General features: G+C 33.9%; 1 protein-coding gene and 1 long non-coding RNA gene across 2 annotated transcripts; both read right to left on the bottom strand.

Moving 5' to 3' along the window:
• On the bottom strand, nt 1-4,516 carry LOC115889197 (PHD and RING finger domain-containing protein 1-like). Its single transcript, XM_030909150.1, has 2 exons — nt 4,317-4,516; nt 1-556 (listed from the first exon to the last, which is right to left on the bottom strand). Exons 1-2 carry the CDS (start codon nt 4,447-4,449, stop codon nt 66-68), a joined length of 624 nt encoding a protein of 207 aa, XP_030765010.1. The 5' UTR covers nt 4,450-4,516; the 3' UTR covers nt 1-65.
• A 1,209-nt stretch (nt 4,517-5,725) lies between these two features.
• LOC115889192 lies at nt 5,726-6,097 on the bottom strand. Its single transcript, XR_004051396.1, has 3 exons — nt 6,045-6,097; nt 5,896-5,996; nt 5,726-5,785 (listed from the first exon to the last, which is right to left on the bottom strand). It is a non-coding gene; the product is annotated as an uncharacterized LOC115889192 (long non-coding RNA).
• Between the last annotated feature and the right edge of the window lie 13,312 nt (nt 6,098-19,409).

Raw genomic sequence — 19,409 nt, 5'->3', positions numbered from 1 at the left:
GACAGTATTATTCATGTAAAAGATATGTAATACATACAATAATTACATATAAAGATAATCAAATATCAGTAGTTATAGTAGTTCCAACAAGCACTGCACAACCACATCCCGACAGGCATATGATCCAACGGGGGATTCAAACAGTACACGTGAAAGCTCATCTCGCACCCTCCGCACAACAGCATCCTCTCTTCGTCGTGGTACGACCCGCACACCTCGCAGTACGACGGTTGGTTCGTCACGGTGAACGGATTGAACAGCGTCCAACCCTGATTGCGGGGCGCTTTAATGGGGATCTGGTTCGAAACGACCCCTTCCGAATTCAGTACCAGTATCGAGAAGTACTCTTTCCTGTCCACTGGGCAGGTCGTTTTGATTTTGGTCCATTCTTCCAGGCAGGACAGGCAGAATATGTGGTGGCTGCACGTGTCTGGCACAGCCAAGACTTGGTTGTGTAGGGCTTTGAGACATACAGGGCACTTGTTGGTGTTTTCTGTATCTGAATCAGAGGAGTTTTCAGTGTGGGATGATGTAGTAGGTTGTTCAAGTTCGGGTTCTGAAATTAAAAAAAAAATTATCAAGTTAGTAGAGAAAAATTCAGTTTATAAATATCTTTTTATCTAGATTTTTTTAAATATTGAAAAACTAAGTTGATAAGTTTCAGCCTTGTTTCAGCAAAGCATAACTTATTTAAGAGATCCTTTTTTACTTATTTTTATCTGCAGAATATACTGCTGAAGTATCCGGAAGACAGTTCGGACCAGGGCGCGTATACGAGGGGCGCCACGACGGCAACTAAAATATTTAAAAACAGTAATCTAAACAAAGAGTAACAAATGACCAGAGGAAATAATAAGGCAACAAAGAACAAATCGTTCTGTGGCCATCTTCACAGACAGCCAAGCGGCGCTAAAGGCACTCAGCTCCGCGGAGGTCAATTCTAGACTAGTGTGGGACTGTGTGCGTGCTCTGAATACTTTGGGCGAACGTAGCACTGTAACGTTGGCCTGGGTGCCAGGGCACGAGGGTCACAAGGATAACGAAAAGGCAGGTGAAAGGGCCAAGCAAGGCTCATCAATACCATTAATAGGCCCAGAGCCCTTCTGCGGCGTTGCAAAGGCGGTCACGAGAATGGCCACGGAACGATGGGTGGCCAACAAATCTCTAGAATGGTGGAGAAACTCACCAGGGCCAGAGACAGGCGAAAAGGTTCATTGTAGAACATTCGCCAAAATTCACGGTAGACTTGATAAGCAAGGACAGAAAGACAGTCAAAGCTGTAGTAGGTCTACTAACAGGGCATTGTAAGCTAAATAGGCATCTAAAGCTGATGGGATTGACAGACGAAGCTATGTGTAGGTTCTGCCAATCTGAGGAAGAAACGTCAGAACACATTTTATGTCGGTGTGACAGCCTGGCAAATGTGCGGTTCCCGGTAATACGCAATGATAGGCCATTGCCAAGGAGCTACATGGAGGGTTCAGTCTCCAAGTTCCTAAACTTTGTGAAAAGGATACGACTGGAGAATGTAATCTAAGGATCAGAAGAGTACCACAATAGATCTGAGAAGGTCGCAGTGGATCAGGCCTAAAGCCACTTCTAAGAATCTAATCTAATCTAACAAATGACCAGATCAATAATTAATCGGTACTATCAATTTCTACATTAAAATATTACCAATTACCACACCACATAGGGAAGAATATCTGACTAAACATTATAAACACTACTATATCCTAGACGTATCCTATTATAGTTTACTGAAATTATGCTCAAAAATCTTTTGCACGAAAGCTTTAGGATAGTTTTAATTTCTTCCATTCTATAGGTTTTTTGGGTGCTCTATTCGAAACTGAAATTTGCGAATTCATTTTCGTGGAAAAATCTTAAACAAAATAAAATAAAAAAATATAAATTTGATTTGTTCTTGGTATTTTATTTATAATTCGAAAGCTATCAACTTTTTGTAAATAACCTTACTTTTTATAATTCTTGTTTTTATAAATTTTCTCTTAACAAACTGTTTTGGGTCACGAGTCAGCAAAATTGACAGTTTGACTACTCAAAATCGCACTTTTTCTATTACCCTTTTATTTGTTATGATACGGTCTGATGTACCCTAATATTATATGAGGTAAATATTCATTCGCAAGAAGCTGAAGAGGATCTCGATATCCTTATTATGCAAAAAAAGCTTATAAGTTTGCCTCATTAGTTAAATTAATTTATTAAGAGTAGTGGGAAAATACCGTATGATCGAATAAAAACAGCGTCAGCGATGGCTATGAAATGAAGATCGCTGTCATTTTATATGTAAATTTATATGGGAAGTGTCATCGATTGTCATTTCATTGCTATCGCTGACGCCGTTTTTATTCGACTATTCGGTCTATCAATCTTTTGGTCATTTTGATTTTCCCAATTGAATGTGTAATAATACACGGAAAATGGTAGCAGAATCGTAAAATTTTCTCATTAGAGCAAGACAAAGGAATGCATCTCAAACATTGGTTGAACCTCATTTTGAAGCCGACAAAACTGTATTTGATCATAAACTGATTCTGCACGAAATAATTGATTGCGAAAAAGAAAAAAAAATCTTAATTTCTTATAGAAAAATAATGCAACTGCTTGAAACTAAATACTAATATTTTCAAAGATCCCTTATACAGCACACACACTGATAAAAAAGATAGACTTGAACTAAAGTCGTCATCGTTCTTGAAAAAAAAATTTAGTGGCAAGAGAATTTATTTTAGCGTAAAAGAAAATATTTTGCCTGAAGAAAAACTCTCTTAACTCAAGAAAACTGGTTCTCTTGAAAAATTCGAAAATTTCTCTTGAATCTATTTTCATTCGACCAAGTGCAAGTTACTTTGTTTTAAGATATTAAGAAACATACGCTAGGAAGTACTTCATTTAAGAATCATGACCATTTTTCCAATAGCTAAATACTATTTTGATGAAAAATAATAACGACACGCAAAGACGATGACGAACGACGGCTTTGGGCAAAGAAACGTCGTTCTTGGCCCTATTGAAAAGAGCCAATCTTTTCGGGTTAAAGTCATATTCATTTCGACTGAGAGATCCTTTTTTTTACTGCAAGACTGCCGAGGTTGGAATTCTATTTCTCATAATTCTATATACCGAGTGCGTCTCAAGTGGCTCACCCCCTATAAATTGTTTATTTTTTCAGAAAAAAAACGAAATTTGGTATGTTAGTAGCTATGCGACATAAATTAGGATTAATTGACGTATTCAATTGTTTTTTGTCACTTCCTGTTTCACCTAAAATTACTACTAAGTTTTGATTTTTAAATTGCACCCTCGGTATATTTCTACTTTATGACATCTGTCATCTTTTGATATTTTCGATTAAAAATACGATTTTTGCATCTTTTCGATCGGCCAGGACAAGACACGAAAAACACTCGACGATCAAATCTATTTTTCGTAGTGTTTTTAACAGAGCCATGGCACTCTAGATTGAAATTTAAAATATAATGTTTTTTGAACGAAAATTTCAAAAGTTGACATAAGATATGTCATCCTACTCAGAGTGTCATTTTCTATCGAATGGAAGAAGTGGAAATATACCGAGGTGCCATTTAAAAATCAAAATTTTTAGTCATTTCCGGTGAAACAGGAAGTGGCCAAAAACAATTGAACAGTCAATCAATCCTAATTTATGTCATATACTAACATACCAAATCTCGTTTTTTATGTAAAAAAATAAAAAAGTTATAGGGGTGAGTCAATTTCGAGACGCACCCGGTAAACAAAGAACAACAACCGCAAACTAAGATTGAAAGAAGAGAAGAATTTTGAAGTATCTTTAAGTGAAAAGAATTATAATAACTATGGGGGCGGGGGCGCCAGATAGGGTACTCGCCCGGTCTCAATATTTGCCTTCCGCCGGCACTGGTTCGGACCACCCTGTATAGTGATTTTTTCTACCAAAATGTGTAAAAAATATTTTCAACGGAAGATTTTTCTTATTTTTAATTTTTTTTTGAGATACTTTCATTTTCTACTTTAACATAACTTTGTTTTAAACACCTTAAAATAATTCTAAATAGAACTAAATTAATCAATTTTTTAAAATATCTACAATATTCACAATTTACAGTAACCAAATTACACCAAACATGGATAAGGTTACAAAAGCACAAATATCAATGGAAACACATATTATGCTGCATGTACGGCTGGCAGATATATAAAGGAATTCAATGATGAACTGAAAAAAGCTAAATAGATAGATAGAATTTACTTGATAGCGGAGTTATTAGTTAATGAAATATTTTGTTTACCTCCTTTATAGTTCGATACTTCAGCTACAAGTCGAGCTAGTTTCTTGTTTTCCAAATTTTCCCCTTCTTCCGAATCGCTTTCGGAAAAATTCGCCGACGCATCTCGTTTGCGTTTGCCGTTAATCGCATTCATAGTTCGATCGATAGAAATAAATAATTTAAAATAATTTCATGTTTTCAACGTCAAGTTTGAAAGGTACGGTTTGACAAACGCAACATTTTTAACCTAGATATAGTACAATTCTTTTAAAAGTTCCTCAATATGGCCGACCTAGTTACGAAAATTGGTAATTTTTTTTTAATGAAAAATAAGTTGGCGTTAGCGAATTCAGAAATTGATTTACTCTTTGGTTAACAATAACATTTTTCAGGATTGTCAAGTTGACATTAAAGTTAGATTACTAGGTGGTTGTCATAAATCATAAATAAAAACATAGATTATTGAAATTATTTAATAAGAATAAAGGTATTTTACCGCAGATCCGAAGAGATTTTACTTAAAGGTATTTTATAAACTTTCTCAGTGAGAATATTAACTCCCGTTTCTTATATTTTAGTTGCCCCTTTAACTATAAGTAGTTAAAGGGGCAACGTTATAGTAGTTTATAACGTAAGAAGTATAGGAAGTGAATTTTTGTTTTCATGTTTTGACGATATCTGAGAGTTCCTAGAATTATCAAGATTATTGAATTATTATAGTTGTTTAATAAGTGAAATTAATAGAAGACTTGGAAATAGGATGATATGGCGTTTCATATTATAGTTGATAGATCACCCCATTTCTCTTAATTTGTTTTATTTCAGTACAGTTAATCACAAATTGAATTGATGTGTGCAAAAACAGCTACCTATATATTTTCAAACATCTTATTTAAATAGTTCTTTTATATACTGTTAAACTGTATCAACTACAAAGTCTTTAGCAAACAGTTATAAGGTAATAAATTTTGTAGATATACCTAATTTATGAAAATTTATATATAAAGATTAGAACACAATGCTCTGAGGGAAAAAGAAATACTCAAAAACTCATTAAATATACTTTATTAAAAATAACAACATACAAAAACAGTCATCCATGCAAACTGTAATAATCAGAACATTATCCACATTATACCTTTATTAAATTTGTGTCACACTCCTGTCAGGAAAGCCAGAAATGTTTGTTTAGCACAACCACAACTATAAGGTTTGGAATCAGTACTAAATTTTATACCTAGTAAATGATGCGTCAAGTAACAAATATAGGATAAAAAAGAATTATTAATATAGAGTGTACTATACGATGTCCTTCTGCTTATTTATGAAATGACTTTCCTTTCAAATGTGAGGAATACCAGTAAAATAAAACATAATTTTTGGTTTGGTTTGGTGTTTGATATTCTAACTACATCTATTACAAACCTTAAGTACTTACACCTTAAGTACTTTTAGTGAGTAACTGTAGTTTTTATTATTCTTTGTGTATCCTGTAAAGTAAAAAATATATATATTTCAAGAAATATAAAAACAATGCAATATACATATTATCTATTTCAAGTGTTATTTGATCTTTGGTCCCATTACCAACATTATTTACCTTTATTACGTTATTAGTAGATCTTCTCTACTAACTCAACTTTTAAACCTGTTTATATTTTAAAACTGATTTACAACAATCTGTAATGCCCGCGCTGTTTCCTGAAATATAAGTTTTAATCTATTTATTATCATATACATATTACAAACCTGAAAATTACTGATACGAGGAAACTTCTCCAAATAATTAGAGACCTTTTTACAAACATCTGGACTAATTTATTTTCACGAATTTGTGGACGAGTCAATGCTTTCTAATACGTTTTTAAGCGTTTTACACATTTTGAATATCTTCCAGCCTATTCCTCATTTCTCGATCGGTGAAAAGATTATTTATAACTATATAATTAGTACTGCAGGCTGCAGGTTAAATAAAAGAACAAAACCAAGTAGAATTTGTAAATAAAAACTCCAAAAATAATGTAAATATTTAGAAAAAGGAACCGTAAACGTCAGTCAGCCAAGTGTCAGATTTCAATTAGCTTTACCACAGATTATTAATTTGAACGATTTGAACTACAGTCGATTCCAGTCTAGAGATTTTCGTTTTTTAAGCCTCCCATACTGAAGTCCGCCATATTGGGAAGTTTTAAATGAATACAAGTATATCTGCTATGTGATTTAAAATGAATATTTTTTGGTAACGTCAAAAAAATAGTTATAGTTTAGAAAAGTAAATATACCGAATTATGTAGAATGTAGAATGTTTAGGAGGGGAGTTAATCACCGCGACCTTATAGATCTATTGTGTGTTCCCCTTTCTTGAGTTATAACGAGTTATAACTCATCATACAGTCTCAGGGCTTTAACAAAAACCAGTATCTGAGACGGCTCCGCAGAGGCCAGCTCTCCATCCTCGACATCAGACGTACCAAAGTTCATGGCACGAATGGTCGTCGTCTCGGCGCACTCAGTGATAAGGTGTTCTGGTGTTTCCCCATTTTCCCCACAGAATCTGCATTCGCCGTTGTTTCTCAGCTTCAGCCTACTGAGGTGTTCGTTGAGGAGACAGTGTCCTGTTAGAAACCCCGTGACAATCCGAAGATTGTTTTTACTTAAACCAAGGAAAACCTTTGATTTTTCTCGGTCGTAAGTTCTGAGGAACTTTTTCGAGTGTCTTAGACCGTTGGAGGATACCCATTCTAAGTTACGGATGGAGTCTTCCAGATTCTTCAGTTCCTCTTTCAGTTGGTTCCCGTTTCGAAAACAGAACGGTTCTGGTCCAGTTAGTGGAGTGTTTGGTTGGTCCAGTTGCTCCTTTTTGTAGCTAGATCATTTGCTTTTTCATTGCCTTCTATCCCATGGTGAGCAGGCACCTAGAGTAGGAGGACTTTATTTTCTTTGCCTAATTTGTTGAGCTTCTCTAGGCATTCTTTGACCAACTTCGAATTGATGGTTACTGAGTTGATCGCGTTAAGTGCTGCTTGACTATCGGATAGGATGGCAATTTCCTGTTTTCGATAGTTCCTATCTAAGATAAATTGTACGCATCTTTCGATAGCGTAAATTTCTGCCTGAAGGATACTGGGGTAGGTGCCCATTGGTTCGGAGTGTACCGATGAACTAACTTATATCTAAAATTTCAAATATTTTCAAAGATAAAATGGTTCAAGTCTAAAAAAGTATAAACAAGCATTCTTAAAAATGACCACAGTTGTTTTTTGTGTTACTTTAGTTTGCAATTATATGCAATTTAAAATATAATAAAGCATTGTGTCAAGTTTTCCTCTCCAGCTTGTTTTATTTTAATTAAGTAACATTAAAAAACTTTAACTCTCATTTTCACCATTATTATCTTCTAGGACTTGATCCAGTTCACTTCTGAACCCCTCATATAGGAAATAACATGAGGCTACCTATCAAGTTTGAAATTGTTTCGCCAATCCGTTTTTAAATTATTTGAAAAATTGAGTTCTTAAACAAAATAATTTCTACAAAGGTAGAACACTACAGTCTCAAGGCTTTGACGAAAGCCAGTAAATCTGACATCAATCGTACCAAACTATATGGTACGACTGCAGGCCCGTTCCTGGGATATCTGGCGCCTACGTGCAGCATTCTTTGGTGCGCCCTATTCATATTTAAATCAATTATATATTTTAATCTTAATCTCAAAAATTTAAAGAATTTAGATTCTGCAACAAACGAGCAATATTCATTTGGAAATGTAAAAAAAAACTATTCTAATTAAAGTATAAAAACATTTATTAAATAAATAAAACAAACAAAACCACAAAAATATTTAGTAACAAAAATAGTACCCTAAAGAAAAAAACTGACCCATTTTATACGAAATGCATAAACACAATAAACTAAAAATCGGAAATAATATACATGTACTGATTTCTTTCGAAAATCGACCACTATGTAACTATGATCCCTTCCCCGACACAAACGGTACATTGTGAGACAGGAAATTATAGAGAGAAGCAAGGCCCTATAACATAGGATACAACATTTTAATGAACAGTGCTTTCCATAAAAGCAATAAAATGAAAAATATGCGAAATAATACACATGAACTGATTTCTTTCGAAAATCGACAACTATGAAACTATGATCCCTTCCCCGACACAAACGGTACATTGTGAGACAGAAAATTGTAGAGAAAAACAAGGCCCTATAACATAGGATACAACATTTTAATGAACAGTACTTTCCATAAAATGAATAAAATAAAAAATAAATAGATGAAAACAATGTGTTGCCGACAGATTGCCCTAGACTTGTTTATTCGGTGCGGCCAACGCAAAAAAGACGGTAAGCAAACTTTATCCTATGATGTATGTTTGAGTATTTGTTTATTGGCAAGAAAGCGTATCTTAATAATAATAATATTAACAATAAACGTATTTTTTGTGACAAAGTACTGATTGACCCTTCGATTGTGCGCCCCCAAAATGTTGCGCATACGTGCGTGCACGCGTTGCACGTTCGCCAGGAAAGACCCTGTACGACTGGTTGTCGTCTCGGTACACTCAGTCAACTCAGTGATGAGTTGTTTCTTCATTTTCCCCACAGAATCTGCATTCGCCGTGGTTTTTTAGTTTTAATCTACTGAGTTGTTTATTGAGGAGTGTCCTTTTAAAACTCACTGTAAAAGAGTTACGGTTATTAAAAAACAACAAAATGGCACCCTCGGTATGGTAAAGATTCATAAAATCTATACCAAAAAAAAGTTAATTTTCTCGAGACAACTTATACCAAAGTAGCTGCGAAAATTAAACTAATAATTATTCCCAACACGTGATTGTACTCGCTTAAATGGATCGTTTGACGTTTTATTATACTTCTAATTACAGAGGGCGCTTAGTTTTAGCGCTTGATTTCGTGTAAATTTGTTTCGAAACTACCGCGTTCACCAAGTTTTTATGGCGCCATCTAATCTCCCCATTGCGCTCTATACTGCCCTACGCCCTAGGGAATTTTGTCTTTAAGATTTTTCCGCAATTTCACTTCCTGGAAAGTTAAAGTTAACTGACTCGCCGATTCTCAAGAACTTAAATGGGGCCAATTAAGAAACCCGCTACCTGGTTTTCAAATAAAAATTAAAACTTTTGAGTTATTCTGGTTTGGTTTATTATCAAATTAATCAAAATAATAATTTGATTTCTTACTGAACTAATATAAGTTTTTAAAGTCTTGGTTACGCTAACCCTAAATTGCTAACCACATTATTAAGGCAATTAAATCTATTGCCTTTTTCAAAAGGTACAAATTTTTAAAATAAAAGTTTTGTAATAATATCAATTATACAATAGATGTTGATTTTCACTATAGCTTCTATATCAGCTCCCTTCCATTTAGATAAAATATTATAACATGTAAATAAATAAAAGTATCGAACTGATACGGAACGGAAGCTTACGTATATACGGAACGAATATGGAATGGATATTGAATGGAAATGGAAGGTACACGGTTAAAAATCAATTGGTGTAAACATGTTTTGAGTATGTTTATAATAATTGCTCAATTTTGTGTTGATTTTAATCATACAGTGTTTTCATTAACTAAGTCTTGATAACAAATTACTAAAAAATGAGCAGAACTTTTTTACTTCACACAAATAAGTGCAAAGTATTGGGAGATCACACAATGTTGTGTAAATTCAGCTCAATAAAGAATTAAAAATTCTTAGAACCAACCCGCTCGTGCCGCTTCGTGCTTCTTCGTTTTCACGTGATCGTGAGGTGGGGTGGTTGGTCAGTGTTTCCTAGTTTTTATATCGGACGTAGTGTCGTCAGGGCCAGTCAACTGAGATATACGACCTTGAACGATCTGTTTTTGGGTAGTAATTTCCTGGGGCGCTAGATGGCGTATTTTTATTTTAATTTTTCTAGTTGCCTAACAATTGCGTACAAAATTTTTTTTATAGTTGCCTAAATAGGCCTATCAATTATGTTCTGTCATTGTTCTGTATGTCAAATCAGTTTTTCGTTTCCGGCTTCCTCCTTCCTCTTCAGTTGTGTTTTGCAATTGAACGGAGATGTGCGTTTCGCTGTTTTCTGGTTGTTTGGCTGTGTTTTTTGCAATCTTCATTTTAAAATCATGATTTTGTATTTTTGAATTTTTTTGAACTTTGTTTTGTGTTTGATTTTTAAGATCTTTATTAAAGGTAAGGTTTAAGTTAAAGGTCTTTGATTTATCTAACAATTTTATTTAATAATCCGAGAAAGTGAGGTGAGGTAACCTAACCAAGTCCAAATGTTCGTGAATTTTATTTTTTAACAATGTAATATTTACAACGCCATATATTTTACAAAAAAATTGATCAACTCCATATTTTTGTACATAAACTCAACAATGTGATATTACACAATTGTTCAAGTCCATATGTAAAAAATACACGTAAATAAAACATTGTTTCTAATGGACGTCACTTTCTCTTGTATTCCAACGATATTTGTTATGTGTTCTTAAATCTGGTACTATAATAAATATTATACTTTTTAATCTGTTGTTTTATTTGTTTGTAAAATGTTTCATGGTATAATTTGCTGTAAATTAAAATGAATTATTTATTGTAGGTTTTTATGCACATAAAATGATATAAGCAAACCATTTTACACTTTACAATAGTTTAACCTGGTTTAACCTTTATATATAAATCCTTGTTTTTTACCATTTGACTTGTTTGCCAACTTGGGACCAATCAGATGACTACACATTATTTTGTAGAAATCTGATTGGCTCTAACTGGCGAACAAGTCAATACGTCTTGCTTAAAAATTAATTGCATCTATTTAAATTTGCCATCACATTTGTTACTTTCCTGGGTGGCTAGATGGCGCCCCTTCAATATACAGATTACAGATTTCTTTACAAATTTGAAACCGTTTTGAAACTAAAAAATGCATGGGAGTTAGCGTTCTTCTTTAGTGTGTTCTGTGGGTGTCGTTTCGATCATCAATAAAATAGTAGGTAATAAAGTGTGTGACAAAACAATCGACCTAAGAAGTATTCAACATGGCAAAACCTTTCAAACTAGAATATATCGGTCGAAAAGTGTGGGTGAAAATCGCAGATACGACCATAACTCTAACTTTATACCCTATTATTTTTTGTGTAAACCCTAATTTCCACTTGGCAAGCAAAAGGCAAGGTTGAACTTTTCGGCAACATAAAGCTTTACGTTGAAAATGGTGTCACCGGCATTACCGGCAAGTACTTTCCACCACTACTAAAGTAATTTCTCAAGCATTAGGAGTAGGAGCATTATATTTTAGTCATTATTGAGGTAAAATGATAACGTATTAATGTAGATAAAGTTATCCACATTTATTACGCAATTTACTCTAATTTGCACGCACGTTAAAGGTATAGGGTTAACAAAAAAAAGTGATAAAGTTACTGTCTTTTGATTAAATTTGACAATTTTTTGACTAGCTCTGTTTTATTTACACAAAATATTTCGTTAAAATTTTTATTATTTTACAGGTACTTACATACACCATAATATGGTTAGGATGGATCACTTTCGGGATGAATAAAGAATGAAAAGACCGTTCAAATAAGGAATCTTTTGCCATGTACTTCCAGTTGAGAATTGTTCAATACATTGCTGTTGTTCCAAGTTTCATCAAAATAATATACCAAAAACAATTCAACTTATTAGACTATGTCATCAGCGAATCTTAGATGGTTAAGATATTTTCCAGTCTAGTTGACGGAAATTTCTTCTATAGTGTTGTTGTAAACAGCATTGGGGAGATTGCGTCTCGTTGTCGTACTCCTTTGTTAGTTAGGAACTCTAGGGTTGCTTTTATATTTTTACTCTTGCTTTGGCAACATCATTGCCAAAGCCTTGTAAAAATAAAATTGTACTTGCCGGTAATGCCGGTGACACCATTTTCAACGTAAAGCTTTATGTTGCCGAAAAGTCCAACCTTGCCTTTTGCTTGCCAAATGGAAATTAGGGTTTACACAAAAAATAATAGGGTATAAAGTTAGAGTTATGGTCGTATCTGCGATTTTCACCCACACTTTTCGACCGATATATTCTAGTTTGAAAGGTTTTGCCATGTTGAATACTTCTTTGGTCGATTGTTTTGTCACACACTTTATTACCTACTATTTTATTGATGATCGAAACGACACCGTCCGATATAAAAACTAGGAAACACTGACCAACCACCCCACCTCACGATCACGTGAAAACGAAGAAGCACGAAGCGGCACGAGCGGGTTGGTTCTAAGAATTTTTAATTCTTTGTTGAGTTGAATTTACACAACATTGTGTGATCTCCCAATACTTTGCACTTATTTGTGTGAAGTAAAAAGTTCTGCTCATTTTTTAGTAATTTGTTATCAAAACTTAGTTAATGAAAACACTGTATGATTAAAATCAACACAAAATTGAGCAATTATTATAAACATACTCAAAATTTCACACCCATATTTTTTAACACCGACTTTTTTTTCAGTTTACACCAATTGATTTTTAACCGTGTACCTTCCATTTCCATTCCATATCCATTCCATATTCGTTCCGCATATACGTAGGCTTCCGTTCCGTATCAGTTCGATACTTTTATTCATTCACATGTTATAATATTTTATCTAAATGGAAGGGAGCTGATATAGAAGCTATACTGAAAATCAACCTCTATTGTATAATTGATATTATTACAAAACTTTTATTTTAAAAATTTGTACCTTTTGAAAAAGGCAATAGATTTAATTGCCTTAATAATGTGGTTAGCAATTTAGGGTTAGCGTAACCAAGACTTTAAAAACTTATATTAGTTCAGTAAGAAATCAAATTATTATTTTGATTAATTTGATAATAAACCAAACCAGAATAATTCAAAAGTTTTAATTTTTATTTGAAAACCAGGTAGCGGGTTTCCTAATTGGGACCATTTAAGTTCTTGAGAATCGGCGAGTCAGTTAACTTTAACTTTCCAGGAAGTGAAATTGCGGAAAAATCTTAAAGACAAAATTCCCTAGGGCGTAGGGCAGTATAGGGCGCAATGGGGAGATTAGATGGCGCCATAAAAACTTGGTGAACGCGGTAGTTTCGAAACAAATTTACACGAAATCAAGCGCTAAAACTAAGCGCCCTCTGTAATTAGAAGTATAATAAAACGTCAAACGATCCATTTAAGCGAGTACAATCACGTGTTGGGAATAATTATTAGTTTAATTTTCGCATCTACTTTGGTATACGGTGTCTCGAGAAAATTAACTTTATTTTTGGTATAGATTTTATGAATCTTTACCATACCGAGAGTGCCATTTTGTTGTTTTTTAATAACCGTAACTCTTTTACAGTGAGTTTTAAAAGGACACTCCTCAATAAACAACTCACTAGATTAAAGCTAAAAAACCACGGCGAATGCAGATTCTGTGGGGAAAATGAAGAAACAACTCATCACTGAGTTGACTGAGTGTACCGAGACGACAACCAGTCGTACAGGGTCTTTCCTGGCGAACGTGCAATGCGTGCACGCACGTATGCGCAACATTTTGGGGGCGCACAATCGAAGGGTTAATCAGTACTTTGTCACAAAAAATACGTTTATTGTTAATATTATTATTATTAAGATACGCTTTCTTGCCAATAAACAAATACTCAAACATACATCATAGGATAAAGTTTGCTTACCGTCTTTTTTGCGTTGGCCGCACCGAATAAACAAGTCTAGGGCAACACATTGTTCTCATCTGTCGGCAACACATTGTTCTCATCTATTTATCTTTATTTTATTTATTTTATACCATCAATTCGAAGTTGTTTGGTTGTGAATGTCTAGAGAAGCTCAACAAATTAGGCAAAGAAGATAAAGTCCTCCTACTCCGAATGGCCCTGACAGGTCAGGCCGTAAAACAAAGTACTAATGGCATAGACTACTACTAGCCACCAGCTAGCCAAGTGATACGAACCTAACTTCATATAGATTCTCTAAATTCTATATTTAAATTTTAACCGACTTTAACGGATTTTCAACGGTTCTTCAAAAGTTTTCCATGGTTTCGCCCAGTTTCACCGTAAATATATTTTATTTGTAGTTTGAAGTCTCTCTTGAAGCTTAGACTAAAGAATACAAAATTGAAGTTCAAGTAATGAATGAAGATACTCTTTCATTATTTATTCATTCAGTCTCCTTATTTTTCTTTGGTATTTGATTAAAATAACTTGGTTGTAGATTGTAGAACTTGTGAGTTGTGTGGTTTATTTGAACGTTAAGTAATTACTAGTTTTAATATCATATCCATGTCTACTCAAAAAAAATTAGGTTAGCATTTTTATTTAAATTCATTTTGTACATATACATACTTACATTGCTACAATCTCTATTTAATCATGCGATTTAACTAAGTTTATTATCTAAATTTGAAGTAGACCTACGGAGTGTAGAGGTAAGTAAACCTATAGGAAAACTAAATATTTAGTTTTGCTAGGTTAGGTTATTTGAATAACCGGTTAATTTGTGTCGGTTAATTTTGTCAAGTTATTATTTTTTAAAGATAATTCCGGTTAACCTATAACCGGTTTTTTACCAATAACCGCCCATCTCTGGGTGCCTGCTCACCAAGGGATAGAAGGCAATGAAAAAGCAAATGATCTAGCTACAAAAAGGAGTGAACACTCCACTAACTGGACCAGAACCGTTCTGTTTTTGAAACGGGAACCAACTGAAAGAGGAACTGAAGAATCTGGAAGACTCCATCCGTAACTTAGAATGGGTGTCCTCCAACGGTCTAAGACACTCGAAAAAGTTCCTCAGAACTTACGACCGAGAAAAATCAAAGGTTTTTCTTGGTTTAAGTAAAAACAATCTTTGGATTGTCACGGGGTTTCTAACAGGACACTGTCTCCTCAACGAACACCTCAGTAGGCTGAAGCTGAGAAACAACGGCGAATGCAGATTCTGTGGGGAAAATGCCGACTCAGATAGGAAGTGGTGTGACCTTGAAAATATTTTTAAATGAAAGGAAAGTTTAAATAACCCTAAGTCTCAAAATTTCAAACTTCTAAGTTTTTCCTAACCTCAAAAACTTCTAACGAACGGTTACGGTGAGAAACCCTGTATATAGTAAGTGTACCTCTTGGTCTTTTGCCGTTTTTTTCTCTAAGACCTGTGTTATGGTAAACAGATGATCCACAATAGACCTTCCCGCTCTAAATTCCGCTCTAAAAAATTATTCTTTCTAATTAAATTAATGATCAAAAAATATATATTGGCCGAAAATTATGTATCGCGAAATAATAACTACCTCTGGAAAATTTCGCAAATAGTCCGGTTTTATCGATAAAGTCGATGGCTGAAGTCCCTATTGGCACCCTCCCGGGTGTGATGAATGGCCGTGGCCGTCGCACATGTCGAATGATCTACGAGTTTCGGCGGAAATCAACAGGGAGAAATTATGTCGCACCATAAATTCCGATCCGCTTCTTTAATTTGTCGTTAATTTTAAATTACGACGTCTCTCCCACGTACGCCAGCGACGTGTAAGTATATCTTCATCCGGGTAACTTCCAGCCAAATAAATAGCTCTTGTGTCAATTAGAACTCGTTGAAGTTTATTAGTCGCAAAGTTACTTTAGTCTCTTCTCGGTTCTCAGTTTAAATAAATACAAACGAAGAGTAGATTTAGTAGTCAATTACGTCTCTTGAAAAAAAACGTCTCTTGCAAATCTAGACATTAGTGGTAAAATCTGCCTCTTTGCGGACGATACTAGTTTTACTTGGAGCGGCCCAGATGTTACGGCACTATACAGGGTGTTCCAGAAATGAGTGCAAATATTTTAAGGGGTTGTAGATCTGGTCAAAATAAACATATTTCCTCTTTACCATTTTTAAAATAAATTGAAAATAACCGAGTTATTTAACTTTGAAAATTTAAAAAAATAATCGCAACATTTTGAGAACCGCCGGCAGATTTCGCCAACTACATCCAATTACCCGGATCAAGCCAGGATTTCAGTTAATTCGACGCACTGTGTTGCCATAGGGAGAAGAAAGTATATGTTAAAAGTAAGTCATAAAATCACAACACCTGAGGAGTTTGCAGAGATGCATTACATTTTTACAAGACTGTGATATTATTACATAAAATAAATTAAAAATTAAATGTTTAATAATGTGTTAAAAAATGTGTTAAAAAAGTTAAATTAAAAAAGTTACCCAACATTAAAAAATATACTTATGACAGATCGATGTAACTGTGACAGTTCTCTTTTTCGATATACACTTAACTAAAATACACTTCACTGTGCTGCTTTACTTGTACATGCTATTATAATAACAACTAAAATAACAGTCCCCGTTTTTAACACATTATTTTCATATAGGCCTCATCACAATTTGAACCACTGATTTACAAAACACCTTGAAAAGCACACATTACTTTGAATACTCTTCTGAATGAATAAATGTTTACTACTTTCAATCTAAGAAAATACATGTTTCACTCAACAATTTTCGATTTTCTCAATTTTTTTTTTCGCTTTTTTTCTATGTATTTCAACAATTCCATGGACAGCCCAACCGTCGCGTCGGCCGTCGGCCAAGAGAGCGGCGCAACGGGCGCATCACTGGTAACCGCTCCATTGTCGCGCCGCCGTGTCGAGCTTGCGTCATGCGAGGTTGCCGTAGTTTCAACAATTTCAAATTCAAGACACTCGAAGCAATCAAATTCTTATTAAATTTTAAAAATAAAACAGAAAAACATGAAAGGAAACAAACAAAACACAAATGAATTGGTTATTGAAAAGGTCACAAAAAAGAAATTTCTAAAATGTTTATCGTAATTTAGAATTCAATACATCGAAAACAGCCCGACGAATAATCAATTCATTTTTATTTTGTTTATTTCCTTTTATGTTTCTCTGTTTTATTTTTAAAATTTAATACGAATTTGATTGCTTCGAATGTCTTGAATTTGAAATTGTTGTAACTACGGCAACGTTGCTTAACATCGTCGTCTGACGCAAGCCCGCCACGACGGCGCGGCGACCGGCGACTCAAAGGCAAAGGACCAGTTCACACGCGGCAGTTCTTGGCTGACGGTTAGGCTATCAATGGAATTGTCAAAATACATCGAAAAAATAGCGAAAAAACAAAATACGTTGTCAATAATTGTTGAGTGAAACATGTATTTTCTTAGATTGAAAGTAGTTCGTAAAGTGGTGATAAGAGACAATAATTCTCAACATTTATTCATTCAGAAAGGTATTCAAAGTAATGTGCGCTTTTCAAGGTGTTTTGTAAAACAGTGGTTCAAATAAAACAGAGAAACATGAAAGAAAACAATCAAAACAAAAATGAATCGATTATTCGTTGGGCTGTTTTCTAAATTTCTTGAATTGAATTCTAAATTACGATAAACATTTTAGGAATTTCTTTTTGTGACCTGATTGTGAATAATATGAATCATTTTATTAAATTTATTCCAAAATAAAGTTATTTTGCAGCATAACAAAGATTTTCGTAAACGTCATAAACGTAATGTTTTAGTTAATTTTCGGTGGTTTTTGTTAAGTTTTCATTGAAAGGGTAAGTACTAAAAATAATTAATATGTGATTTTTTTTCTATAATTATTAATAATGAGCACTGAGAAAATATTAAATTTAACATTCCTAATTTTTTGAGTAGAAATTTGTCTATGAATTTATAAATGTAGAACTATGTTCCGCCGAACTATGTAGAATGTGGATAACATAGGAGGTTGCAAAACTGCAAGGTTTAGATACACCTTAGGAAAATCTTAAGTGAATAAACAAGTGGCCCTAAACTAACTAAAATTTTAAATTTTCAACATTTTTTTTTCGCAAAAAAAACCTCATAGGCGTGTTTCTGGGGTTGAACTATACTACCAATTAAAATATTTGCACTTATTTCTGGGACACCCTGTATAATACTATATCCAGTGACTTACGCACCATTAAATCTTGGTGCGATTCTAATCTCCTATGCCTCAACCTTTCAAAAACTAAAGTTTTGTCATATAAAAGTACTATACAACCTTTTGTACTTAATAACACCACTATTGACGTCGTGGACTCTGTGAGATTCTTACACTGTAAAAAATCAGCCTGAGTGAACACATATTTCTCAGGGAGTGAATTTTTTGAGTGAAATAATTGAATACATTTTTATCTAAAATAGAGTAAATTCATCATTTTACTCAAATATGATCTCTATTTAATCAATAGCTATTGAATAAGCTCATGTTCGAGTTATAACCCCTATCTTTGAGTAATGGAATAGAAAAATTCACTTAAAAACTCATGTTATAGTTTTACACAATAAAAATTTGAGTTAAATCACCCAGTTTAGAGTATTTTCGCTCATTACTAATCATATTGTCATACGCGCTTCTTCGATACCGAATAAGCTATTTCCCTGTTCCTCAGTTTTTAATTATCTGTTCGAGTCGTAGGTTGTCTTGTTCCTTCGAAGGTGCCCAGGTTACAAGTCCATAGTGTATGTGTGTGTGATGTAAAGTGTGACAGTGGCCGCGTGGCGTGGTGAAGCGAATACGAACTCATAACTCCTAAATATGTTTTATGTTAAGAACATTTTTTTTCACATCGCAGAAATCCGCCCAACATATATTCAAATTCGACTGCATCTACTGATTGCCGCAATGCTCGGATGTTTCCTGGACTAATTAGCGTAGCGAAAATCTAGGTACTTTCCCTCAATCTGGAACTGGGAACTGGAACATTTGGCAGAATAACATTTTTTTTTAATTTTCAGGAGGAAAAGTATCTGAATTTTCCGGAGGATTTTCGTTATTAAAAGTTAGTTTAGAAATTAGAAATATTCGAGAATGTTGGTAGCCGAGCTGACAAATGCTCTTAATAAAGCGGATTTTTGCAATGTGATGCAACTTTTCTAGACATCTAGCTTAAAAAGTTCCTGTATTTTTTCCAAAAAGAGTTGAAAACTTTTTAAAATGTTTTTGATATTATAATAATAGTGTTATATTTGGTTTTATTTGTTTTTGTCAAATAAAAATGACAAATAAAAATATTTTTGAAGGTTCTACAGTTTTTTATT

The sequence above is a fragment of the Sitophilus oryzae genome, unplaced genomic scaffold (assembly GCF_002938485.1).
Source record: "Sitophilus oryzae breed Bouriz unplaced genomic scaffold, Soryzae_2.0 scaffold_1175_pilon_pilon, whole genome shotgun sequence".
Lineage (NCBI taxonomy): Eukaryota > Metazoa > Arthropoda > Insecta > Coleoptera > Curculionidae > Sitophilus > Sitophilus oryzae.
This window is presented reverse-complemented; position numbering and strand designations above follow the sequence as displayed.